The 25893-nt window shown below is 46.4% G+C and overlaps 2 protein-coding genes and 2 long non-coding RNA genes across 4 annotated transcripts in view; 2 read left to right on the top strand and 2 right to left on the bottom strand.

Moving 5' to 3' along the window:
- Positions 1-298: 298 nt before the first annotated feature.
- On the top strand, positions 299-1853 carry LOC310834623. Its single transcript, XR_014559321.1, has 3 exons — positions 299-439; positions 1142-1498; positions 1760-1853. It is a non-coding gene; the product is annotated as an uncharacterized lncRNA (long non-coding RNA).
- Positions 1659-7588, bottom strand: RNASEH2A (ribonuclease H2 subunit A). The gene is made up of 8 exons (XM_083718436.1): positions 7253-7588; positions 6219-6290; positions 5885-6011; positions 4882-4969; positions 4660-4797; positions 4271-4358; positions 2925-3048; positions 1659-2050 (listed from the first exon to the last, which is right to left on the bottom strand). The coding sequence occupies exons 1-8, from the start codon at positions 7377-7379 to the stop codon at positions 1912-1914; spliced, it is 903 nt and encodes a 300-aa protein (XP_083574562.1). The 5' UTR covers positions 7380-7588; the 3' UTR covers positions 1659-1911.
- An 830-nt stretch (positions 7589-8418) lies between these two features.
- Positions 8419-18123, top strand: PRDX2 (peroxiredoxin 2). Its single transcript, XM_083718454.1, has 6 exons — positions 8419-8563; positions 14096-14204; positions 14743-14896; positions 15676-15798; positions 16760-16890; positions 17829-18123. The coding sequence occupies exons 2-6, from the start codon at positions 14102-14104 to the stop codon at positions 17912-17914; spliced, it is 597 nt and encodes a 198-aa protein (XP_083574580.1). The 5' UTR covers positions 8419-8563; positions 14096-14101; the 3' UTR covers positions 17915-18123.
- The window catches only part of LOC310834616, a 61480-nt gene continuing 44164 nt past the window's right edge, over positions 8578-25893 (bottom strand). Inside the window, exon 3 of the long non-coding RNA XR_014559318.1 lies at positions 8578-9534. This is a non-coding gene — a long non-coding RNA (uncharacterized lncRNA). The remainder of the gene's footprint in view (positions 9535-25893) is intronic.

Here is a 25893-nt window from a genome sequence, read left to right as displayed (position 1 = left end):
ACACGTATTCTCTCAGTAATCTTGGCATCAATGCAGAAAGTAGGTAAATATAATTCCCACAGTACAGTGGTACCTCGGGTTAAGTACTTAATTCGCGCCAGAGGTCCGTTCTTAACCTGAAACTGTTCTTAACCTGAAGCACCACTTTAGCTAAGGGAGCCTCCTGCTGCTGCCGCGCCGCCGGAGCACGATTTATGTTCTCATCCTGAAGCAAAGTTCTTAACCTGAAGCACTATTTCTGGGTTAGCGGAGTCTGTAACCTGAAGCGTATGTAACCTGAAGCATATGTAACCCAAGGTACCACTGTATAGATAAAGGACTGGCTGAGAGGCCAAGAGAAAAGTTAATGGCTGAAGAGAGATTTCAGTCAGGGATTTTCCAGGACCCTCACTCTCTCAGCCACTACATTTGTGTACTAGTTTGCTATTTAACCATCTAGGTAAAGATACCCCTGCCCGTACGGGCCAGTCTTGACAGACTCTAGGGTTGTGCGCTCATCTCACTCTAGAGGCCGGGAGCCAGCGCTGTCTGCAGACACTTCCGGGTCACGTGGCCAGCATGACGAACGGAAACACCATTTACCTTCCCACTAGTAAGGTAAAGGTAAAGGTACCCCTGCCCGTACGGGCCAGTCTTGACAGACTCTGGGGTTGTGCGCCCATCTGACTCAAGAGGCCAGGGGCCAGCGCTGTCCAGAGACACTTCCGGGTCACGTGGCCAGCGTGACATCGCTGCTCTGGCGAGCCAGAGCCGCACACGGAAATGCTGTTTACCTTCCCGCTGGTAAGCGGTCCCTATTTATCTACTTGCACCCGGAGGTGCTTTCGAACTGCTAGGTTGGCAGGCACTGGGACCGAGCAGCGGGAGCGCACCCCGCCGCAGGGATTCGAACCACCGACCTTTCGATCGGCAAGTCCTAGGCGCTGAGGCTTTAACCCACAGCGCCACCCGCTAGTAAGCGGTCCCTATTTATCTACTTGCACCTGGGGGTGCTTTCGAACTAGGTTGGCAGGCGCTGGGACCGAGCAATGGGAGCGCACCCCGCCGCGGGGATTCGAACCGCCGACCATGCGATCGGCAAGTCCTAGGCGCTGAGGTTTTACCCACAGAGCCACCCGCGTCCCCTAATTTAACCATCTAGTCCTGCCCTAAAGGTGAAGAAATACTCCCACCCCCATTTCTTCCTGACACATGAGAAACACTTGCAGCTAAAGGTGGAACACTGAGGGCACTGGGCAGAATGGACTGAAGTGAATGGAGACAACAGAAAATCCTGATGTGAGGACGCATTACTGACGGCAGGTTTAATTGCACCTTAATGAAAGCTCCAGTCCAGTCTGAAATGTGCAGACACACATGTGGACAGGACTAGAGCCCATTCCATGGCAACAACACAGAACTGCTTCCCTGCCTGACTTGATTTCTCCAGCTACTGAAATTCACTAGGATTGCCACACTGGAGTAGATAAGAAGTTCTCTGGCTCAGCCAGGAGCTCAGGTTGGTCTGGGGGAGATTTTGCCTGGCTCTGTGTGGACCCATTCATTACTCAAGCTGCCAACTCACTAAAAAAAAGTAACCCTTCAGTTGCAGGCCCTATCCCTTTTGGGCCTGCTTTTATGATGCCCCATCGGTCACTTCACACACCACAGAATTGTTGGTTGTTGTTTTAAATTTATTAGCAAAAAAAAAAAAAAAAAAAAGGAATATACAAATGCTTCCAGAAAGAGAGGAACTGGATCAGACCCTTTCTCTTGACAGATCCTGCACCTGCTTCTGCTCCAATGTTCCCTTTGCAGCTGGGACTCAAAAGGATTTACAACTGACTAAAAACAAGCTTGACAAAAGCAGAAAAGTTTCTTGTATAGATAAAGCAAGATAATCCCACCGAGAAGGGAATAATCTGCTGCCCCCTACAGGCTGGTCACGGTCTTAAGCTTTCGTTCATGAAAGAAACGGTGGAGAGGGCGCTTGCTGGAAGTTTCCTTCCTGGCAAAGTAGCTCAGCAAGGACTGAGCGTTTTTCTGGGCTGCGTCGTCTTCCGTGTCATCCCTGTAGAGAGGAAGGTAAAAGAGAAGGGGAAATGAGGGATCTGGGTACAGCATTGTTCCTCCGCTGGCAAGCTATGCTCGACTTCTATTTCTCCTTGAGAGTTGCGCCCACTTATCTTGGATTCAGACTTCTTCTACCTGCTACAACCACTGACCTTCGCTGCCTTCCAAGAGCTGAGATAGAAAACAGGTGCCCTGGCAGGCAGCCCTTCCTCCCTCGACAGAGACAGTACCGGATTCCTGCCCCATCTATCCAGGGGAAAGTTAAATGGCTGCCTCTCAAGCTCCTCCTGCGGCATTTGGCATGACTGCCAAGGTCAGCCTGAGATGGGAGGCAGCGGAGAATCAGCCAACTCCCTGGACTCAAGCGGAGGAGCTGCTCCCTGGATTGAGCTGGGTTCCAGAAAGCTGTGGATATCAGGGAAGGCAGTCACAAGCATCTTTGGGCATCAGCAATTCAGCAACTCTGTGCAGTACTCTGCATGGCCCACATAAGCACAGAGCAAGGCACAGGGGAGTTAGCAGAGCAAGCCAGCCACAAAAGGGGGGACCCTCCTTACTCACAGCTGATAAATGAATTTAAGGGGAAGGGTCCCATCAACACTCAGCAGGCCCATTCAGCTCCAACGATTGCCCTCCCCAGTGCCACTATTTAAAAAGCATCCTGGACTGCCAATCCACTATCTTCCTATATAATATTTGTGTAGGGAAGTCATCATGCTGCATCGCATGTGCAAAACCATCAGAAGGAATCTCTCACATGCCTTTATCAGCAGCAGCTGTTTCCTCCTATGCTCCACAGTTTCCTCAATCTCCCTTCTGAAGGTACATCTACCATCCAAGATCCATCCAACAGTTCTTCCTTCCCCACTTACCAGCAAACGGGCACAGTTTTGCTCTCCAGGATGACCTGAGCTGTACTCCAGCTGAACCGTACAAACTGTGGGTAGCCAAAGACAGGGTCCAGATTTTGGGTGAGCCACTCTTTAGTCTTGGGATCTGGGGAAGGGGTAGAGAGATTAGAGGATGGATGGCCAAGTATCCTGGCATATTAGTGCTCAGTGTTATCCCTACTTGTAAGACTGAGCCGTAGCCTGGAGAACAGTGGATGGGAAACATGACGCAATAGGGGTTTGCAAACCTCCTAAGTACTGTCTCCACCCACTCTGCTGCTTTCTTGGTGCATAATATCTTAGAGATCATTTTGCACATATACACACACAGACACTCCCCTTTCATTTCAACTTAATGCAAGGACATGGCATTCTGTCCTAGAGGTCAACCCAAGCACAAAAGCCAATAAGGTCCTACTCACCCTAAGAGAGGGGAGATGGGAGGTATAGACTCTATACTATACTATAGAGGATCTAGGACAGCTAATGGCATCTAGTGAGGGCTGGGAAAAGCCCACATTGTTGCCAAGTAAATTAAATGTGTAATTCAAAGATGAGAGTGGGGAAGAACATTCACAAATAATAAATGTGGTTCTTAGTCACTGCCAAAGTAATGACTTGGCTTATTCATCTGAATGAAGCACTGCACTCTGTGTGTGCCTCCACAGAAACGCAAGAGCCAAAGGTCCATCTTGCCTACCCTTTTGTTTCCCACATTAAGGCAACAGCCCTCTTCCAGTGTTATCCTCAGCAGCTGACATATTGCCTTACAACCTGGAGTTTGCCTATTTCCATCCTATATGCTAATAGTTAAGACGTTATCAAGGTGCGACACCTTATTCAGAAAAACAGCACTTCACATGTGCAAGAAAGAATGGAAGAAGGCAGCTTGGGGGCACTCCCAAGTATAAACAATATTGGGGGGGAGGGAGAAACCTAACTGGGGGTGAGGGGAACCAGAAACAGATCCGTCAGAACTGAAAATGATCAATGGACACAAAATGCTGACTGTTGTGGGAGGAGGGGGACAGAAAACCAGGGAGGAAAAAGGGCGAATGGGAGTATGCTGCCAAAGGGCCTGGCAGGCTGGCACCCTTGACATTTTGTTGCAGGTCCCTCTGATTTTGACTACCCTCTCATCCATGTGTTCATTTTCTTTTAAATCCACCTAAGCTAGAAGAAGAAGAAGAAGAGTTTGGATTTGATAAACCGCTTTATCACTACCCGAAAGAGTCTCAAAGCGGCTAACATTCTCAGCCACCACATCTTGTGGTGGAAATTCATGTGGCTGGTTCTGTGCCCAAGCTGAGGAGAAATACTGGGATTACCATTAGGATAGCCAGAGCCATAATCCAAGTCCGCATCTTCCAGATCCTCCAAGAACCTCCAGTTCTTTACCACCCGGTCCCTCGCCACCTACAGAAAATGAGAGATAACCAACATCGGAATTGCCTTCCTGCATCATTCCCATCTATGTCCTGATCCATCTAGCCTAGTGGTCTCGAATAGTAGCCAGCCCCTGTCCTAATGAATGATGGCAATAGTCACCTCCTATTGTTTGGCCCCAGCATCCAGTATTCTGCTCCAGCACACGAAAGCTTATTTAGCTGTTTCACGGTGGAAGCGGTTAGAGCTTCACAGTTTAATCATACATCTCTCCAGATACCAGAGAGCACAGTCAGCCAGGAAACAAAGAGATCCTATGTCTCACATTCACCTTGGCACAGATGCTGGCTGCACTGACAACAGGGAAGAGGGAGTCTGCTTTTGGTTTCACTGTAACCTCCAGGTCTGGGAAGTGCTGCTTGAGTTTTTCTTGGTACTTCTCTGCTGGTCCCACAGTATCCACAAAGACCTGAAGGAGGGAGGAACAATAAAGCACTGAAGAGCTGGGATTTCTTGCCACTTCCTACAGGTATGGGATGCTGAGCTGGCTCACCTTTGCAACCTGCACTCCAGAGTCCAACGCCCTCTGGATTAATCCAATGGCCGTATCATGCGAAAGCGCGTTCAGGTTGTACTTAGCTCTGCAATGGAAAGGAAGCTATGTTTTTCGCTCACAAAAAAAACCTTGGCTCTGAGACCCAAACGTCAGAAAAGGGCTGGTTGGAAAAGGTGTTGTGGAGACTGCACCCTGGACCAGCTTATGCCACCACCAGCCAGAACAGAAAGGTGTCTCCGCCAGTACATTACCAATAGAACAGATGCTCTGTCCACACAGCAAAAAGGAGCTCAAATCTCACATAGTGTTAAGAGTGCAGTGGGCTGTTTGTGCCACAGCCAGTTAACACAGCAAACAACATCACAGCAGTAAGCATCATTCTCAAGGATGAGCTGGCATGAAGGACGAAAACAGCTCAGGGGGAGAGACACGGCCTCCCTTCTCTGAAAGAGGTCTGTCCAACTTTTCTGATAAACTCCAAGGTGAGAGGCTTTGTGTTTCCAATCCCCTTCCCCTTGCTCTGTCCTCTTTAGCCTGCAGCCACTACACAACACATCCAGCACTTTTTCATTTGCCAGGTCGAAGTGATTTTATTGAAAACTGTGATTTTTTTCTGCCATGTCAGTCTCTGTTATGATTTTATCGTTGCAGTTGTGTTTGGCTATTGTGGCTTTAATGATAGTTAGCCACCTTTGGAAACACGTATGCATTAGAAAGGCAGGGTATTAATCTTTCTAACAAGTACACAAATAAACAAAACACAACAATTCCAGGCAGAGAAGCGATCTTGGGAGAAAAACCGCCACCCATTCAAAGCTGTGGTTCTAGCGCAGGGGTGGAGAACCTGCGGCCTTCCAGGCGTGGCTAAACTACAACTCCCACCACCCCTGACCACTCTTGCTGGTACTGATGGGAGCTGGAGCCCAGCAACATCTCAGGGTGGGGGGGAAGAGGTTCCCCAACCCTGTTGCAGCGACTTCATCTAATATTGTCTGCTTACCGTCTCTGCATGCTGGTGGAGATGTAATTGGGTGAGAGGATGTGCAGGGCCCACCCAACAAAATCCTTCGCTGCACCCAGTTTCTCAAAGAGCTGTTCCCGCTGGGCCTCCGTCAGAGTCTTGGAATCTGTGACGGGAAAGCAAACAGGGAGGGAGGACACAAACTCAAAAAAGACGTGACCTGGGATGAATACAAGCTGGGCAGTGCTTTGACAGCGGTTAGGGGAAACACTCCAAGAGGTACAGCATTGCCCCTTTTAGTCCAGATCCCATTTCCTGCCACGCCAGCATTACATCACAGTCCCAGTCAGGCACGCCTTTCTTTCCTTTTTACCTGCTACCTTCAGTGCCTCTAGGTCTCCCTGCCGATCCACAGGACAGTAACAGATTCCATAAACCATGGGACCTGGAAAGAAAGCAGAAGCCAATGCAAGCTACTCTTTCAAGACTCAGAGCTCCACCTACGGATACAATACTGCAGGTGTTTTTATAACAACATTGTCATGTGAGAAATGCTCTGAACTAGCAACACTAAGTATAGTTATAATTACCGGTACAGCCCCAGGACAAAATTGGCCCTGCAATCAGGAATCCTCCACAAAAGACCCCCCTCCAGCCACCATCACAGGACATTATTCTATTTTAAGGATGGGGAAGTTCTGCTTGGCAGCAGGGGTGGGGTAGGGGAAGTAAAAAGCAGTCATGGGACTGAACAAACTTATTGGCACAGAACTGGAACAACGTTATTTGCAAATCAGGACTGGATTAATTGTCAATTCTACAAGAGAGTCATTGTGGTGTAGTGTCCGACTAGGGCCTGGAAGACCAAGGTTGAAATGCCCACTCAGTCACTCTCTTGCAGCCTATTCTACCTCACAGGGTTGTTGTGAGGATAAATTGGGAAGAGGGTCATGTACGCCACTTTGAGCTCCTTGGAGAAAAGGTGGCATACAAATGAAATACTACTACTACAAAAATGCTCTATATCCTCACAATTTATCCTCATAATCACCCCTCCTGGCGTTATTAAAGTAGGTTGGCAGATAGCAATAGGAATCCTCTAGCGTCTAGACCACCTGGCAAGTCCAAGGCAGGCGAAAATAAAGGATCAGCCAGTGATTTGGGACTCCCCTTCTGATGCTTTCAGGCAGTGCTTTTTTCTGGGGGGACGCATACCCCTAAACATTTTGTGAATCTAAGTTTGACCTCATTGAGGGATAGTATTTCAATATGAGTAAGAAAATGAGAGTACCCCTACACATTTTTTTAAAAGAAAAAAAGCACTGCTTTTAGAACTCGATTCCGCGCTGGAGCAAAAAGTACCCCAACGATTCCTCGCTCCCGCCCGTATCACCCTCAGGCACGCACCCAGCACCGGACCCCGGCCTGCTTCATCGATGCCCAGGCTGCAAGGTTCGCTCCGGCAAGCGGCGGGCACCGCGGAGTCCAGCAAACAATTCACGGCGTTGTCCCGCTCGAAAGCGCTCAGGTCCATTTTCGCGCGTCCCCGGCAAGCGCCGTACAAACTCGGTACAGGAAACGAAAGGGAAGGGAAGCCCAGAGAGTGCGCGGCTTGCTGGGTATTGTAGTTCGCAGAACAGATCAGACTTGCGCACCAACTTCTCTAACAGCGTCGTGGGGGATCCCATCTGGTTGTAAATTAGGACAGTAAAAGTAGCGGGGAGGAATAGTCATGACTCCTGGTTTCTGTCCTCTGTTTCGAGAGGGCTTCATTGCACTTTTGGCACAACATCTGTCCCTGTTGGATTACGTCTGATGAATGTATGGGACTGCTAAACAGAGCCAGGTATTACTATGCTCTGGCTAGCTAGCACCCAGCTGATGCTACAGTGTTCCCTGAGATCCTTATAGAACTTGGGATCTTTTTCATACAGTACAGTACTAGAAAGCATTTGTTCGGCCGCTCATCTATGTCCGCTCTATGAGCATGTTTTACACACTAACAGTGTAAAGCTATAATGGGTGGACTTCAGGTGGGTGGATTGCATATAAGGCTGCCCGTTTTTCCCCTGGCAAAGCTCCTGCGCACTTAACATGTGTGCAAAAGGCAGGCATCGAGCAGGCGATTCACCAGCTGGATGCCTACCTGTGTCTTGCAGCTGATGAACGGGAGCGTGTTTTCCACGAGCAGAGCGTGTGTACGCAGCAACTGTGAATGAAGACCGCGAGTGGGCTTGCCATCTTCTGCCTCTGGCAGGAGTCGGGACGTGACGGACAAACATCCAGCAAGGGGTGATAAAAAGATTGACCTGTTGAACGTCTGCCTGCCGTGCAGTTGTTTTTTAAAAAAAAAAAACAGGAGCAGAGAAAGAAAGCCAGCAAGCGCCCTTTAGTGGAGTTGTTCGCCGCATTGCAATCAGGATCGCATTTTGGAGCGGAATGTCTTTGGTTCCCAATTCAATTCCCTTTTTCTGAGTCCAAAGGGAGAAAAAGGGGGGAGGGGTAGCCGGGGTGGGGGTCACCCGCGCGCGCACATGTTCTCATTGTGAGTCGAATCCGGATTACACCGCCCCCTCCTGCACCTTTGCCCCGCCCCCTCCCAGCACGCTGCACATAAAACCCGGCAGCCGCTGCGGCTTGTTCTGCTGGTGTCACGCCTCCTCCTCGCTTCGAGAAGCGCTCGGCTTAGCTTTGGGACGGCAGCGCGCGGACCAGGAGGTACGGAGGGAGCGAGCGAGGGGTGGGCGCCTCCCGGGCATTTCTGGAGCTTTTGCAGCGCTTGTGCATGGAGGCAAATGCGGGCGCGTTGCTCGGGGTTTGCAATTCGAGCCTGGCGAGGCCTGCTATGGGGTGGGGGCCTGCAGCGCTTTCTCTCTCCTCCAGCCTAGCAGGTTCGAAGGGTAGTCATTTTCTGGGGTCTATATGTGGAGGCGAAGGGCTTCTGGAAGGTTTCGAGGCTTGCAATCCGTGCATCTCCTCGTGTCTTCCAAAGGCGTGATTTTGGGAAGGGGGGCACCTGCATTGGAATAAAGTGGGCTGGAAGCTGCGCTGCTCCTCGGTTCTCCTCTGGTTCTTTTTCCCCAAAGCGGAGAGGAGGCGGTGTGAATGCTGCCCATTGTGTCCTCGGCAAGCGAGTCATAGGGATCTCCTTTGTGTTCTGAGCGGTACAGGGAGGGGGCTGGAAGCAGGGCGGGCTGCCTTGCATTGTCACTGGAATTCAACTCCAGGGGTCGATCTTGGCTTCCTCTAACTCTCCTCCTCCTGCTTCCCCCGCCCCCAACCCTGGAAAGCGGTGAGGCTTTCCAGTCTCTTCTCAGCTTGCATAGCGCTCCGAGCCTTGCTCGGGGTCTACTCGAGTGAAAATTCGTGAAATGGAGCCAGTGACTAAGTGCTCTTGCCTTAAAAATTGGGTCATGGAAACTGTGCTTTTTAAACAGCCCTTTAGTATGAATAGAAAAGGTGACGACAATAAGTTTAAGCTCTAATTCTTACTAGAGGGGGGAACTAAACAAATAGAGTAAGATCTGTGCGCTTTTGTTTCAAGTAGTGTATATACCAGGGGGAAGATGTAATGTTTGCAGAACTTGCACAGAAGTAAACCTACAACGTAGTGCTTCTGGGATGTTCTCACCTGTGCGGAGGTAACAGTGCCTCTAAATTCCAGTTGGTTACCATTTTAAGCGTTCATTCTGTAAACCAAAAAATGTCCAGGTTAATAAAGTCCCTCCTAAAATTGGGCTTTTTATTTGGTCCCTAAAATGCAGTTAAAACACTGGAAGATAAGCAACAGACAGTTTTAAAAATGGTTTTGTAAAGGTTTGGGTAAATAAAAAGGTTTTAAGCATGATTATGAAATAATAGATTGTTGGAGCATGCCTTACCTAAAGTGTAATGAATGCCACCATTTTTGCCATTTTTGGTTGTTCTATTGTCCTAGCTAACGTTAATATATGTGGTAAAGAAGTCACACACAGTTTTTCAAGCAAAGACCTGACCAAGAGAAGCAAATCAAAGTGGGCTTTTGACATGCTGCATATGGCTTTATGCTGGGACATTTTATCACCAAACAGGCACCTGTATTCAGCTTGGGGTGGAAAAATACCTCCCCCAACTGTCAGTTTTTTGTTTAAGAATTAAAGAATCAAATATATGGTAATATAAGTCCCGCATAACTTTTAGCCGCTTTCTTCAGTTTTTGCTTGAACTGTAATCTTCTCCTGTCACGTGTCTTTTGGACATTCCATCATCCCAAATTACTTTGGAAGTCAGCCTGGCGTAGAAAACTATCCCAACTGCCTGCACCAGTAGCAACAGATCCTTATTAAGCAAACAATGGCTTGGCATTGTCCTTGTACACAACGCCACTCATTCTAAGCCAAAGACACTAATCACCAAATTCAAGGCTGGGTACCCATACTGTAACATCTCATGCTTGGCCCAGGAAACTCTGATAAAGCCTTTTAGCTTCTGCAAAAACTCTTGTTTTGTCTTGCTGCCGCCACCACATGCTGGACCTCTGGAGCTGGAGTAAGACAAGACTGTAGCAGAGGTCACATTTCTGGGGCTCAAACTTGCCTGGGTAGTGTAACTTTTTTTCATATGTGGTGGACATGTAAAAAAGTTAAAGAATATTGGGAAATGATTTATATTAAGTTGAAAAGATTCCCAAAAAGACCAGAGGCCTTTCTGTCAGGAATAGTTCAGACTGAGGTTCCCAGGTGTCAGAAAAAATGATTTATGTATGCAACAATGGCTGCTTGAGTTTTGTTAGCTCAAAGATGGAAATTGAGGGAGGTCCCAAGTAAGGAGAACTGGCAACTTAAGATGATAGAATTTGCAGAATTAGCAGGTTTAACATATAGAATGAGAGCAAATAGAGCATCTATTTAAAGAGGAGTAGAAAATATTTGCTGAGTACAGTGGTTTAAGAACAGCCCTGTTTACGAACTATTCTGTTTACGAACTCCGCAAAACCAGAAGTAGTGTCCTGGTTTGCAAACTTTACCTTGGTCTAAGAACGGAAGCCAAATGGTGGAAGGGCACCGGCGACGGGAGGCCTCATTAGGGGAAGCGCACCTTGGTTTAAGAACAGACCTCCGGAACGGATTAAGTTCATAAACCGAGGTACCACTGTATTTGGAAAATAACTGTACAGCTGAATACACTGGCAGCATTAAGATAAATTCAGCAGTGTGGTTAATATTTGAATGATGTAAATTGGAGAATGACTTAAATGGTTGCAGAAAAATAGGCAGGAATGATAGACAAGTAAAATGAACCATGGAAGGAGAAGGAGGGAAGTCATTGAATATATGGTACTATGTAAAATGCTTATTTTGAGACATATAACTGGAAAACGTAATAAAAACTATTCAAAACAAAACAGACTTGCCTGGTAGTGAAGGCAGAGGGCCTTCTCAGTAGTGGCTCCCACCCTGTGGAATGCCCTTCCATCAGATGTCAAGGAAATAAATATCTGACTTTTAGAAGATATCTCAAGGGAGCCCCTGTATAGGGAAGTTTTTAATGTTTAATGCCTCACTGTGTTTTTAAATATTTTGTTGGGAGCCACCCAGAGTGACTGGGACAACCCAGTCAGATGGGTGGCATATAAATAATAAAATATTATTATTATTATTATTATTATTCAGGGTTTGGTGGATCACTAAAGTTGGTGTGTCAGTATTAGGGTTGATGGAGGAAAGTATCTAGTCATTGATTTTGGCTTGCCCAAGCAAGCTTTTTTTCTCCCTTCTGGTTCATTATAAGCAGTGTGCATCTCAAAGCTTTCATTGCAGTAACCCATGAGTGACCGTTCCATTCTCCTCTGTCACATACCCCCAGAGCAATGGCAGATGTATGCACTAGTTCAAAATGCACTGTGTTCTGCTGGCTTCACTCCAGAAACTAGCAATCTGTGTTTGTGATGTCAGGGGCAGCAGACCATCATCACATAGTTATTCACTGTCGTTAACCATAGCCTGCTCATGTTTGCCAAAGCATATTGTAATAGGGCTATCTTCCTGAACATGGAGGTTACTGGTAAGTGTCCCACCCAACCGCTACCAGCTCCTTATCAGGAAGGTATTATGTTACCCAGTTTGTGTTTGGGACACACTTCTGGAAGAGAAGTATTTGTCAGCTAGAGCTGCCATAGGGCGCATTGGCTACCAAGTGAAACATGGTGGGTGAGAGTCATGGGCTAACGTAGCAGATGCATCTCTCCCCCACCCCATATCTCCAGCAACAGATGGCGCCAGCTTTTCTGTGCTCAACCAGGCCCTGGCAGATGCCTCAGTATCTGAAGAGCCTTTCAGTGGATGAACATTACTTTAATGGCTCTGTTCAGACACCATGATAAACTCAGGGCTAGGGAACTTGTGACTCCAGTGTTTCCCATCATCCCCTGAGTATTGGTTGTGTTGGGTGACGTTTATCTTTCTGAAGTCAGAATACCAATTGTGGCCTTTTTGAAGATTCAGCAGTTGGCTTTATTAAATTGTGCAGAAGGAGTAAGTAGCCAAGCAGGCTCTGGCAGGAACAATATGAAGCTGGAATAGTAAGATGCAAACACCCCATCTCCTCTCTGCCATGCATTCAGCATAATAAAAGGGCACTTGTCTTCTGATGAATTTGAATTGTAAACTACTTTGGGAGCCAGTCGGCTGGCAAGTGGGATATAAGTATGTTCAGTTTCAGCTTCTATTGGTTGCAGAGACAGCACCAAGAATATATTGAGCTGACCCAAATTACAGTGCTAGGAGAATGAGCTATTTATCTGCTCCTGAAGCCTTTGCCCGTTCTTTCTCTGCTAGAGCTGGTTTTAGATAGTTTTCCACAGCGGTGGCAGCTTGCTTCTACCTGAGCCAGAGAGAACTACTTAATTAAGTACTACTTAATTAATAGATTAGTGCCTATCCTTATCTGTCACCATTGTAGTTATGAATGGCAGAGACTTAATCTTCTGGTTATGTTTGTTGTCAAGTATCTGTTGTTTGCTTCCAGATTTGGCCTTTCATAACCTAGTATTAAACTTCGTGTTCATGCATGCAGCTTCTTGAAAGGAACTCAGGTTTGATTTTATACATGCTACATCTAAATCCCAGGGTTGTTTTCTTGATGCCAAAAAGCAGCCGGAGCTTTGAAGTAGTTTTGAAATATTGAAACTTCGCTTATGCAAAAAGGAGCCAAACCCAAATTGGCAAGGTTTAACATGAAGGGGTGTAATGGGGCAAATTCTTTATAAAGAGAGCCTCTTATGGGATGGGGGTGGAGACAGGGCTGGCCCCACACAGGAGGCAAGGTGAAGCAGCCATCTTGGGTGGTGGAAGCCCCTGAGGGGGTGCCTTGGTGGGTGCCCCACTGGCAGAGTATCAGAGCTGATTTCCAGCAGGATTTTTGCCAGAACCTGCTGCTGCTTCATGCTGCCACCATGCAGCCTAGGGATGCTTTGGCGGCAGCGGCAGAGGGGGGAAAGCACTTCCCACTTAGCCTCAAGCAACACAATGGGATGCGCCATCCCTGGTTGGAGAGGAGGAGGCACATCAGACCTCCAAATCACCTAAAAATTACACACACACACACACACACACACACACACACACACACACACACAGACAACTGCTAGAGCAAGCAATAAGAAGCAGTGTTCAAAAGTACTGTACACAGCACACTACCACCTCATGTTTTTATGTAATGGATTAGTGAAACTGCTTGTTGAGCTCCAAGGCAAATAGTGCACATGGTAACTGAAATGCATTGAAGGTGGTAAAATTTCAATTAGCCAGAAAGTTGTCTGGGAGCACTTGCTCACGCCTAGCTAAAATGGAATGAGGCTAATAAAAATATCCTGCTGAACCAAGAGGCGACTGACTCAAACCCTCTGCAGTCTTCCTCAAAGGACTGAGGGTGCAAGACTCCCTGATCTTGCATTCCTCAGGGATTGCCTTGCGTCACCCTCCACAGTTGTAATCCTTTACAACTCACGTGACTGGGGCTCTGTACAGCACTGTGCAGAATTGGAAGAGGCTTCTTGTTTCCTCTGAAGTGCATCTTAATTGTTTGGGCACTACAAAAGTTGGGCTTGACGTTGGGGAAGAGTTGTAAGCCAAAACAGAGCTGCCTTGTTTACAATCCTTCAGAAGGTAAGAAAATGCCTCTCCTGGGATATGTACTCAGTAGCAGACCTCTTGGTTGAAAGCGGCTCAACTGGGTCGTCTACCTAAGCCTTTACACTGTTTAATATTTCAGAAAGAAATGGCTTCCGGTAAAGCTCATATTGGTAAGCCAGTTCCAGACTTCAAGGCCACAGCAGTGGTGGATGGAGCCATTAAGGAAATAAAGTTGTCGGACTACAAAGGTAAGAGAGAGTACCACTTTCAGTTGTTTAAACAACATCTTCAGTCAGTCTTAATGTCGCAAGGTGCCTTGAGCTTATGAATATGCAGGACATAAATACCCTAATTAAAGAGTTTCCCAGACCCACCTTGATAAGAGAGGCTGGGTATGGATCACTTAAGAACTATTTTCCTGCTATGCAGCATTGGAGCACATAAGCGCCAAGAAAGAGGATCTTGCATTATCCGTCTGTTTATCAAGAGGTAATCAGTCCCCAGGCACTGAATCAGATTGCTGTGGGGATCATGGTGTGTAGTGCAATTTTGTTAGCAGGTGCAGATAATGGACCTTGGGTTTGCCATATCCCAAAGGAAGGATGAATGTTATCGTGATCAAGGCATGACATTTGTTTATCGTGATCAAGGCATGTTATCGTGATCAAGGCATGTACATTGTGCTGGTGCCTTCAGGTGTTGTCTCCTTCCCTAAACTTCAGATGGTAGCCCAGCAAGGTTTCCGGCTCAAAGTATTCTGCTTCTGATGGGCTTTCTCCCTCTCAGGCAAATATGTGGTTCTCTTCTTCTACCCCCTGGATTTCACCTTCGTCTGTCCCACAGAGATCATAGCTTTCAGTGATCGAGTTGAGGAGTTCCGCAAGATCAACTGTGAGGTTATTGCTGCCTCGGTTGACTCTCAGTTCACCCATTTGGCCTGGTGAGTCTCCTGGTGTTCAAGATCTAGTGCAATGTTTCCATCCATGCTAGAAAGCAAATACTGTGAAGACTTATGGTTATGTTGTTGTTTCTTAAGGCTGGCTTAGCTGAAGGAAACTGAGCGACAGGAATAACAGCACATCCCTATTTTGTGTGTTGCTTAGTAAGAGGGTTAGAATTGAAACATCATTAAGAATGTTCTAGGGATCTGACACTGGGAGGGAGCCAAGCAGAAGTTAACTGACAGAAGGGTGTAGAGGGTCCCCAGCAGCCTTATCTAGCCAAACCTAGCTGCTGTTAGTTTTATCAGCCACTTCAGTAGACTAACTGCAGTTGTGTTCAGAGTTGATTTGAGCTCCTAAATGGGTGTAAAGAACATTTCACTCTTCTGTGGGTCAGAGGATCTGACTTGTATCTAATTGGAGAATATTTCCAGTCTGTCTTCAGAATTAGGTTTCTGATGAGGAAGAAGATGCTTGCCCAGTTTTTAGAACCAGCTTTGGTCTGGGAGCCCCATGTCAAGTTTGGAAAAAAAGCTAGGGGCAATCTATCCCATGTGAAATATTTGATTCAACCATTTCTAAATAGTAAATGGCTAGAGTAGTAGTCTGCAGACGTTCAAGATGGAAGGGTGGGAGATATGAGGCCCTCCAGTTGTTGGACTCCCATCCGCCCTTGCCCAACATAGCCAAAGATTAGGTTTGAGGTGGGCATTGGTTCACAGGTTCTCTACCTCTGCTCTAAATGATATTGCAGATGTTAACAGCCATTTCCCTGCAGGATCAATACAGCAAGAAAGGAAGGGGGCTTGGGATCTGCAAATATTCCACTTGTGGCAGACATCAACCACAATATTTGCAAGGACTATGGAGTGCTCAAGGAGGAGGATGGCATTGCATACAGGTATGGAGATCTTGAGGTCTAACTCTAATTCTGGATGACAGTTCAAAGGGCTGTGGCTGGTGGCATCCTGGCAAATGCCAGTCCTCTTGCATTCAGTAGCAAAGCCTCAACATGGCTGACTCAAGTACCACTTAGCTCCTCTCTCCAGTGCTGCAACACAGGGATAGCTAACCTGGGAGTCTCCAGGTGTTAAATGAACTAGAGCTGCCAGCTGCAGCCAGCATGGCCAATGGTCAGGAATGATGGAAGCTGCAAAATTCAGCAGCATCTGGAGAACAACAGATTAGTCCCTCCTGCTCTTAAATCCTGTGATCTGTTGAAGAGGTTAGTCATCCCTGATGCTGCTGGACTGTTCAATCCTCTATTCATCAGCTTGGTCCCACCCATCAAGTCCATGCACGTAATCCAAATGGTAATAACCTGGCTGGAATATAAAAAGCTATTAACACTAGCTTGGTCCTTGGATGTATGGACTTGGACTTCAGAGAATTAGTAGCTGTAGCTGGAACTTAATTGAGTCTGTCTCTGCTTTTGCCCCAACCTCTTTTAGTTGATCTCTCAGTAAGGTTTCTGCATAGGCATAGATTCAGAATTCCCCCACTCTTAACTTTGACCCTGGTACTACTGATAAAGGCAGTAAAAGCGCCACATAAATTCCAGAAGGTTCCAATACCGGGTAGAATTCCCCGTGTCTGCTTTTGTCCTGTCTCTCTAAGGCTGCATACGCACCATACCTTTTAAAGCGCCTTCTCCAAAGAACCCAGGCAATTGTAGCTTGCCCCTCACTGAACTACAGTTCCTTGTACCATTATACTATAGTTCCCAGGATTCTTTGGGGGAAGGCATGTGCTTTAAATGCATCTTAGGCTTGAATGCATACAAGCGTGAATCCTCTTTTTAAATAATAATAATAAATGCTCTTAATTGCCCTTCTTTCTCCCCCCTCCCCACAACTATCCAGAGGCCTGTTCATAATTGATGACAAAGGCATCCTGCGTCAGATCACAGTGAATGACCTACCTGTGGGGCGTTCTGTGGATGAGACACTTCGCCTGGTACAGGCTTTCCAGTTCACAGACCAGCATGGTGAAGGTAAGGGGTGGGGATTGGGATAATAGAGCTAACACAGAAGGGGGAGGTCAGTATTGCTTTAGAAATTGTGGCTGTTACCTCTTCATGGGGCAAGTAAGGGCCTCTCTCTGCCCATGGACAGCTTCCCAAACACCATAACAGCTTCCCAAACACCTTTGTAGCAAATGGTATCATATATGAAGTTGGCATGATGTACTGCTAGCAACATTTCTTAGAGCCTTCCATAGCGCAGTTCATGCCATATCCTGTCTTGCCCACCATCTTCAGCATCGCAGAAGTGTGGCGTGGTACAAAGCAGACCCAAGACAACCTTATGCAACTCTTAATAATGCAAGAGCCCTGTTGGTTCAGTCCATTCGCCCATCTAGTCCAGCATCCTGTTCCCACAGTGGCCAAACCAGATGCCCATGGGAAGCCTGCAAGTACACTCTTCACTTGTGAGTCCCAGAAAGTGGTATGTGGAGATATACTACCTCCAGCATAGCCATTGTGGCTATTAGCCAGTGACAGCTGTCCTCCTGAACATATGCAAACACACTAGTCTCCTGTTATGGACCATGAAACCCCAAAAGGAGCATATTGGGATAGGAAAGGCTGTGGCATTTTGTCCCTCTCCAGTGCTGCTTTGATTTATTTATTTTTTAAAGGAAAAGGGTGTGGGTATTCACTATGTTGTTACACTAAGTGCCACATTTTTAACATTTGGAAGAAAATGGTACTGCATACCCTTGAGTATCCCCAGAAAAAGGCACCGCTCCAATCTAGATTGTGCTTGTTGATGGAGTAATTTCTGACTTTTTAATATGTGATGTCTCCAAAGCTTCCTTCTACTGCTTCTGGGGGTGCCTTGTTGCCCTAAGCTTGCTCCATGTGGACCTGTGTGCTTTGAGTGCTGTTTGACATATTCTAACCCCACACTTCTGTACATTTTGCTACAGTGTGCCCAGCTGGCTGGCAACCTGGCGGTGACACCATCAAGCCCACAGTGAAGGACAGCAAGGCCTTCTTCGCCAAGCAGCAGTAGACGTGTCTTGCTGAACAAATCTGGCCTAATGTGAAGGGATTATTCATACTGAATCTTTCCCGTTGAGATCTCTAGAAGTAACTCTCTGGGGAGAGCTGGGCTACGAAAGCCTCTCCCATGAGTAGTAGTTCATAGAAGTAGCTTGAATGTAATTTTTTGAGTAGGGCATCTTTATGTTCATGCTTCAATAAAAGTGGAGATTAAAATAAGCTTGGTGGTGATGTCTGGTGGTGCTGAAGGTCATTCGGAACGAGCAAATGACAAGGAGAATCAAAAGTGGAGAATGTGATTCCGGACTTGCTCCTCAGATGCAAAGAGAAGAGTTCTTTCCTGCCTTTGGAAGGATATGGCTTGCATTGGGGTATAATTACTATGCCCACCCTTTGGTTTTATGTGCAAAGTAAGAACCCCCCAGTCCCTGTAGAGGTAAAATTCCATGGACACCTTGAAGTTAAGAGATGTAGACATGGTGCTATAAGTGGCTTGTCCAAGAAAACAGGAAAGCAAGCATGCAGTTCTAGTATGTCCTTGCTGTCAGTGAGTATATAAGAGCCTGAGATCAAGCACTTTTGAAACTTAGGTCCTTGGCTGGGACCTTTTTCTGAAGGCAAGCTGAGATTTGATACAGCTGTTGCATGAAGTAAGGTTCTGATGATGGCATTCAAAGCAAGAAGCATTAGCTTGCTGTAGGCTTTTCGTAGCTGGAATGAAAAGCAGAGAGTATCAAAGGCCTGGTGTGAGCTGGAATTATGTAGGCTTTAGATAGCTAGAAACAGAATCTCCTAGGAATTAGCTGAGACCTTTTGCAAGGAATGCAGTGGCCTTCCTAAGAAGCTGAACAAACCTCTGGCATAACAAAGTAGCTTCAACAAAGTGTCCTTCCTGGATCAGCACTTGGTTCCTGAATCATTACCCAGATTCAAAATTATGGATTTCCTCTGATGACAGGTTGAATGGATAAAATCTTGCGGCAGAAGAAAAAGGACTGATTAGCAAGTATAATCAGGATCATTATCTTCCTATATTGTAGTGATATCAAGGCCTAAACAAAACAACCCCCCCCAACTCCTTCACACTGCTAATTTTGTGCTTCTGAAGAGTTAGTCCTAAAGCACCTAGAGAATTCCAGGGTTACAGTGGTGAAGCTGGTTATGCAGATTGCATGAGTGACACTAGTCTCGAGAAATACGATTCATTCACATATTTACACCTGAATTTAGATGGAGGGCGTCCCAATCTTCCAGCATGGTCATCTCAAGGGGGCTTGTTCCCCACAGCAGTGCAGCACTGGAGTCCAAGGCATCTCCAGCAGCTTCCCACCAGCTCGCCAAAAGGGTTCTGCCTCTTTCTCATTCCAAGCCACCTCCAAAGGCCACAAACTTTTCCTGTGCCATCGCACTCAGTTACCCTGGCAGCCTTCCTCTCAATGGATGTCATTTAGGTGAATAGGTCGAGGAATTAAAACAGACCTGGCTGTTGGGTGCAATGGACACTGCTAGTTCTCAATCACTCTGAGATCTTAATTTTTCTTAAAACCCATAATGGGCAGTTTTATCGCCAAACAATTTTGCAACAGGAGATGTTGCAAAGGTGTTTGTGGAAAATGTTTGCACGTTGCTTTGGAATAGGGATGGTTGTTGGGTTGCTCCAGACTGCCTGTTCATAATTTTCCTTCTATTGTCCTCCAAATGTTGTTACCCCCCTCTCCACATCAAGCCTGACTACCAGTAATTCTGGCTGGGGTGATGGTATTGGGAGTCCAGCATCATTTGAAGAGCCCCACGTTTCTTATCCCTCACATAAGATGCTGGCTGCACTTTAAGGGTTATATGGAAATTGTTGTTCTTGTATCAGAGGCATCGCTGCCTATGTAGGCACTGGTAAGTTTAGACTTCAGACGGCAGTTTCCAGGCTTAATTCATGGGACAGCATTTGTTTCTAATACTGAACTGCCATACATCTGCCAGTAGAGGATGCTGTAACTTCATGTAATGCTCTGATTCCAAACATGCGAGTGCCCAAGGCTTGAATACAACACCGGAAGGCATGGCGTCCGACTGTGCTGAAAGATATTCCGCCACCGTTATCCAATTCTGTTTTCTGCTAGATTTCATATGAAAAGAAAAATAAATGCTTTATTATATTTTACGTATTCTGTTGTTGTTGTTTAAATAATATTTATTGAAGTTTCTTAAAATAATATTTATTGAAGTTTCTATATTTTACGTATTCTGTAAGCCACCCAGGGTGGCTGGGACAACCCAGTCATATGGACGGGGCATAAATAATAAAACTTTAGACAGTGCTTTGTAATCTGTCTTCCCATGTGAGTATTAAGCACAAAAAGCAATCTCAAAACAATACCACAGACAGGGCTCTTTTGCACAGCAAGGTATAATTTATACCTTATAAGTATACCTCTGACTTCTGTCAAACTTCCTGCTACTCTTAACTAGGTGGGTGTGCTGTTTGCCGTTTAACTAGTGCTCTCCACTTTGTAATATTGAAACTGGCACCAAGAAGAACTTAATCTTCACCCTGTTGAAGCTGTTTCACCCTTGCCAGAGCATAAACCACGGGAATATTCATGTTTTAAGTGCCTGTTTTGAGATTAGGGTAGAAAAGATGCATTAGATACATGATGATACAACCCTTTGATATGCTATAATGTATTTGTTACCCAGCCCTGATTTAATTTTGGGTCCTTGGGTTTAAGAAAAATGTCACTTAGAGCATGACTGTAGCAGAATCTGGACAGGAGCGTGTGAAATGGAGGAGTGTGCATCAGGAGAAATGATGAGCTACCATCCTCTGTGCAAACATGGTCTCTCTGTGGATTTTCTCCCCTCAAATGTGATGGTAGAACACAAAAATCTGAATATCCACAATACAGTGGTACCTCGGGTTACATATGCTCCAGGTTACATATGCTTCAGGTTACAGACTCCACTAACCCAGAAATAGTGCTTCAGGTTAAGAACTTTGCTTCAGGATAAGAACAGAAATCAGGCTCCGGCGGCGCAGCAGCAGCAGGAGGCCCCATTAGCTAAAATGGTTCTTCAGGTTAAGAACAGACCTCCGGAAGGAATTAAGTACTTAACCTGAGGTACCACTGTATGGGGGACTCTTACTGGCTGCTATATTTATTAACCCCGCATCTCTTCCTTACTGTGAGTACTTTCCAAATTGTTGGGTGCCCTCCATCTAGTCTCACCTACATTTCCAACTCTCCCTTGTTCTCTCAGTAAAGCAGGAGCAATTAATCATTTTATTATTTATGCCCCGTCCATATGACTGGGTTTTCCCAGCCACCCTGGGTGGCTTACAGAATACGTAAAATATAATAAAGCATCAAACGTAAAGAAACTTGCTAATTATCAGTTGAAGGACACATTCAAGCCAGGGAAAAACACTTGGGAAGACGGCCAGGGGCTAAACAGAATAGCCTGGAGGGCTGCATTGGGTCCCCCAACTTGAGTGGCTTCTTTGCTGCTCTAGGAGTTCAGATAGGAGTCCTTCCTAGCCCTACCTGAAGACTCCAGGGGTTAGGCTAGGGATTTTCAGAATGCAAAGCAGATGTGCCAAAACTGAGCCCACCCCTAAAATACTTGCATAGTCAGCACTGATGGTTTCTAATAAGAGGTATTGTCTTGCTGTCCTTGTGGGTTTCACTCTGTGTGGATATGGTTACCTGTTTTTGATCCACGAAGGAGAACAAGCTGGGTGCGGAAGAATGAATATGACTGCAGTTGTGTGGTTATGGTGTTGGACCTACCTATGAGTGAGGAGACCAGAGTTCAACTCCCAACTCAGTCTTACTGTCGGAGGTATTTGCAGATGGGGAGAGTACTATTGCACTCAGGTCCTGCTTTCAGGCATCTGGCTGGCCTATGTGAGAGAGAGATGCTGGATTAGGTGGGCCAGTGACTGAATCCAGCAGATGGTTCTTATGTTTATGATGTTTGCTGGGTGGCCAGCCAGCCTCTCAGTCTATCTAACCTAGCTCACCTGGCGGCTGTAAGAATTAAATGGAGAGCTGGAGACTTGTGTATACCACCTTAAGCTCCTTGCAGGAAAGGTGAGATATAAATAAATCTGACAGAGGCAGAACACTATGAAGGATGAGTTGCCATAGTGAAGGCAGAAGTAGGCTAATGGTTGTGCCAGCAGAGAGCGCCACTGAGCGCCTCAGGAGCACCGAGGCTGTTTTAAGCAGAAAGACGTAACAGCTCAGATATTTGCACTGCAGGACAAGGCTGAACAGCTCCCCTGGGTGAACCTGACACAGCTCTGCAAATTCTCAGACAGTCTTGGCGCATACTAGGTTCACCCGGGAGAGGGTTTGGTTTGCATACATCACTTCATTTGTATTATTGTGGATGGGGCTCGAAAAGCAGCTCTCTTTCTCGTCCAAAACCTATGCATTGTACTCATCCTGGTTGGAATGGGTTTTCCACTTCACACATCCCACTGCTTAGGCTTTACAAGATAGCATGAATGTGCCCCTGCTGAAGCTAGAATGAGAAGTCACAACTCTTTCCTTCTCACACCCACCTACACAACGTGAAAGACTCTGAAACTTAAGAGTGGGCCAGATAGATGGTTTAGTGAAATTGCCACCCTCTAAACAGGCTACCCTATCCCTAAGAAAATGCCCAACAGTCATCTGTCTAAAATACTTACTGGAAGCCCTTAGAGGAGGAAAATTCATCATCTTTCTATGCAACTTTTTAACTTTCATTATTGAAAAGCCTTCCCTTTTGAATACCTCCCCTCAACAAAACACAATATTTATTGTGCACATACTTAAAGGTAAAGGTAAAGGTACCCCTGCCCGTACGGGCCAGTCTTGCCAGACTCTGGGGTTGTGCGCCCATCTCACTCAAGAGGCCAGGGGCCAGCGCTGTCCGAAGACACTTCCGGGTCACGTGGCCAGTGTGACATCGCTGCTCTGGCGAGCCAGAGCTGCACACGGAAACACCGTTTACCTTCCCGCTAGAAAGCGGTCCCTATTTATCTACTTGCACCCGAGGGTGCTTTCGAACTGCTAGGTTGGCAGGCGCTGGGACCGAGCAACGGGAGCGCACCCCGCTGCGGGGATTCGAACCGCCGACCTTTCGATCGGCAAGCCCTAGGCGCTGAGGCTTTTACCCACAGCGCCACCCGCATCCCTCGTGCACATACTTACTTGTGGTTTAAACCCATTGGTCACCTTATCTAATCCTTGGAGCACAGCGTGAATAATTGTCCACATGTATAACAGTTGAGATTTCTCCTTGCTGAATTTAATCTGCCTGCCTGATTTGTCAATTATTGGGTGGTTTGTTTTTAAAATGTTTTAGCTTATCCTTTGAATGCTATGTATTTCCTGCCAATTCTTTTATCATCTGCAAATTTGGCAAGCGTAACTGACCGCTCACTCATCCACATAATTAATGAATATATTAAATGCTGGCTTCCAACCAAGCAAATGCTGATTTTACATTATTTTCTTCAGTCCTTATTCCAAAAGCCTTCTTAGGAGGATATAATGTTAAATAGTGGATTTGGTGAAAAGCCTTGGAAGTCCCTATTACCAACTGAGGTCTCGCTACTAAACTATCATATCAAAAACAGAAAATAAACTGGTGCTGTAGTTGTCTTTTACAAAGGCAAGTTGATTATGAAGTTTTCTCTTTAATCTTGTAAATGAATGGTTTTGTTTGTTCCAATATTCCCCCAAGTAAATAAATCATATTCTATGCATCCTTGGATATTTTTCAGTGGCTGGCTGGATACAGTTCAAGGAAGCTGCCGACCTTATAAAGCCCTTAATGCAGAGGTGGGGAAACATTTTCAGCTCAAGGCTCACACATCTTTTGGGTGGAGCAAAATATGCGACTCTTTTCTTTGTACAGTCCAGTCCCACAGTCAGGTCTCTACACTTGCATCTTTCTAGCCCAAGCAGGCAAGAGACATTATCACAGTTGAACGACATTCCAACCAGCAAAAGAGATGAAGGTGTGGAGTGCGGCCGGGGGAGAATCCTAAGGGCCAGTTAGAGAGATCTAGAGGGCCACATTTGTCCCCCAAACATAAGGCTTCCTACCCCTACCTTAATGCCTTAGTCCAAGGGTAGTCAATGTGATGTTCTCCAGATCGTAGAAGGGTCATCTAGTTCAACCCCATGTTGCTGGGCTGCAAGTCCCATCATCTCTGTTGGCCCTACTGGCTGGGGCTGATGGAACTTGGAGCCCACCAGCTTCTGGAGGTCACCTTGTTGGCTACCCCTGGCTTAGATGCTACATATATCAGAGGCTTCTTTCTCGTCAGTTTTGCCATGAAAAAGCACTTTCTTACATTGGGCATGAACAGGAAAGGAACACAGAGGCATTCAGAGTGGAATTCCTGTCCAGTAGAAGTCTGTGCCAGGAGGCTTTGCAAAAAAGTGGTCAAAACCTTCCTCTTTGAGCTGGACTGGCATTCAACAGCCAGGGGTCAAGGGTATTTATAACTAGCTGGGTTTTGAAAGGGAAAAAAAATATTTTTCACTGTTGTTACCTGCACTTAGCCCTTCCTGGAAAAGGGCAGGATAAATAATGCTGCAATAAATAAATTTTCTGAGACTATGCCAGTTTTCAGCAATTAGGACAGCTGGCTGTTCAGAGGTTTGCCCCACTAGCTCCTTCCGTAAATGCCACCAACATCAATTCAGATTGCCCAAGTGAACTGTTTTCCTAGCCTTTGGCCTTTCCCCATCCTTGTTTTTGTCAGCACTGAGTGTCTCATCACCATTTCCTTCTTGGTGAAGCAGAAATACATATTGAGCAATTCTGCCTTAAAAGCACAAACAAGCAACACTCCACCTTTCTTGTTTGGAGCTGAGCCACAAATCCACTGTACCTCCCTCTGTTGCTTTGGCTACTAGTATCGATCCACGCTTCTCCCCAACCCCATAACTATAGCTTGGTCTGTGCCCGTCCTTTTCTGATTTTCTCCCATTATATTTATGCTACACAGGTCCTGGCGAACCTGTTTTCCCTTCTGCTACAATTTCATCTTGCGACTTTAGACTGCTAAAACATATCCTTAGCACATTACTTTACCTTCACATCCCATTTCAACAAGCTGGATGTGAGCTGGAAGGTGACACAGCACCCTTCTACCCCTCCCCCTCTTTTGCCCAGAGGGATGACATGAGGCCAGAGTGCCTCTTGCTTCTTACACATGCCCTTCTGGGAGGCCTTCAGCTCTGGCATGCACTGTGGCCACATTCCATTCCGCGTCAGCTTCTCGTGCTTCCGGGGACATCAGGTTGTTGTTGATGATAACCCCAGGCTGGTTCTGCAAGGAACTTGCCCCACCCCCTGGATGACAGCAACAAGCCGTGTCATTCTCACTAAGCCCACGAGAAGGCAATGGGTAGAAAGAGGATGGTATGGAATACAATGAGTGTGGTAGTAGCTCTCTGGTTCCCAACTTTCCCTTTAATGCCATGCCATGCTATGCCACACACACACACACACAGTGGGACTGCACTCCCCTCCCATGTCTGGAAATAGAACCCAGGAAGCTTGAATGCTGCTCCCCATCAACCAGCTAGACGTCTCGGCTCCCTGACTCACAGACCCATTTAGAGCTCCTTCCACCTGCTGTTTTCCTGGCTCCCTGTCCCTATCATCACTGGGCTCTGCCTTGGCTTCCTGATATGGGATGGGAGCTTATTGCCTGCATCCCAGTCTCATTCATCCCCAACTAAGCAAAAGTTAGATTATGAAATGAAAAAGTCTCCTTTTTCTCCCAGACTATTCACCTGTCTTAAAATACACCTGCCCCATTCCCGCAATGATCCACCATCTGCAATGATACAGGACAATTTATCACTTCTTTTTTAGGAACATGAGAAGTATAAAACTAAAACTGACCTTTTAATATTTTAAATGAAAGTATTTGAGATGCAACAACTGAAATGGACAGGGCAAATCTTTCTTCACGTCTTA

Source organism: Podarcis gaigeae (genome assembly GCF_964106915.1).
Source record: "Podarcis gaigeae genome assembly, chromosome: 2".
NCBI lineage: Eukaryota > Metazoa > Chordata > Lepidosauria > Squamata > Lacertidae > Podarcis > Podarcis gaigeae.
This window is presented reverse-complemented; position numbering and strand designations above follow the sequence as displayed.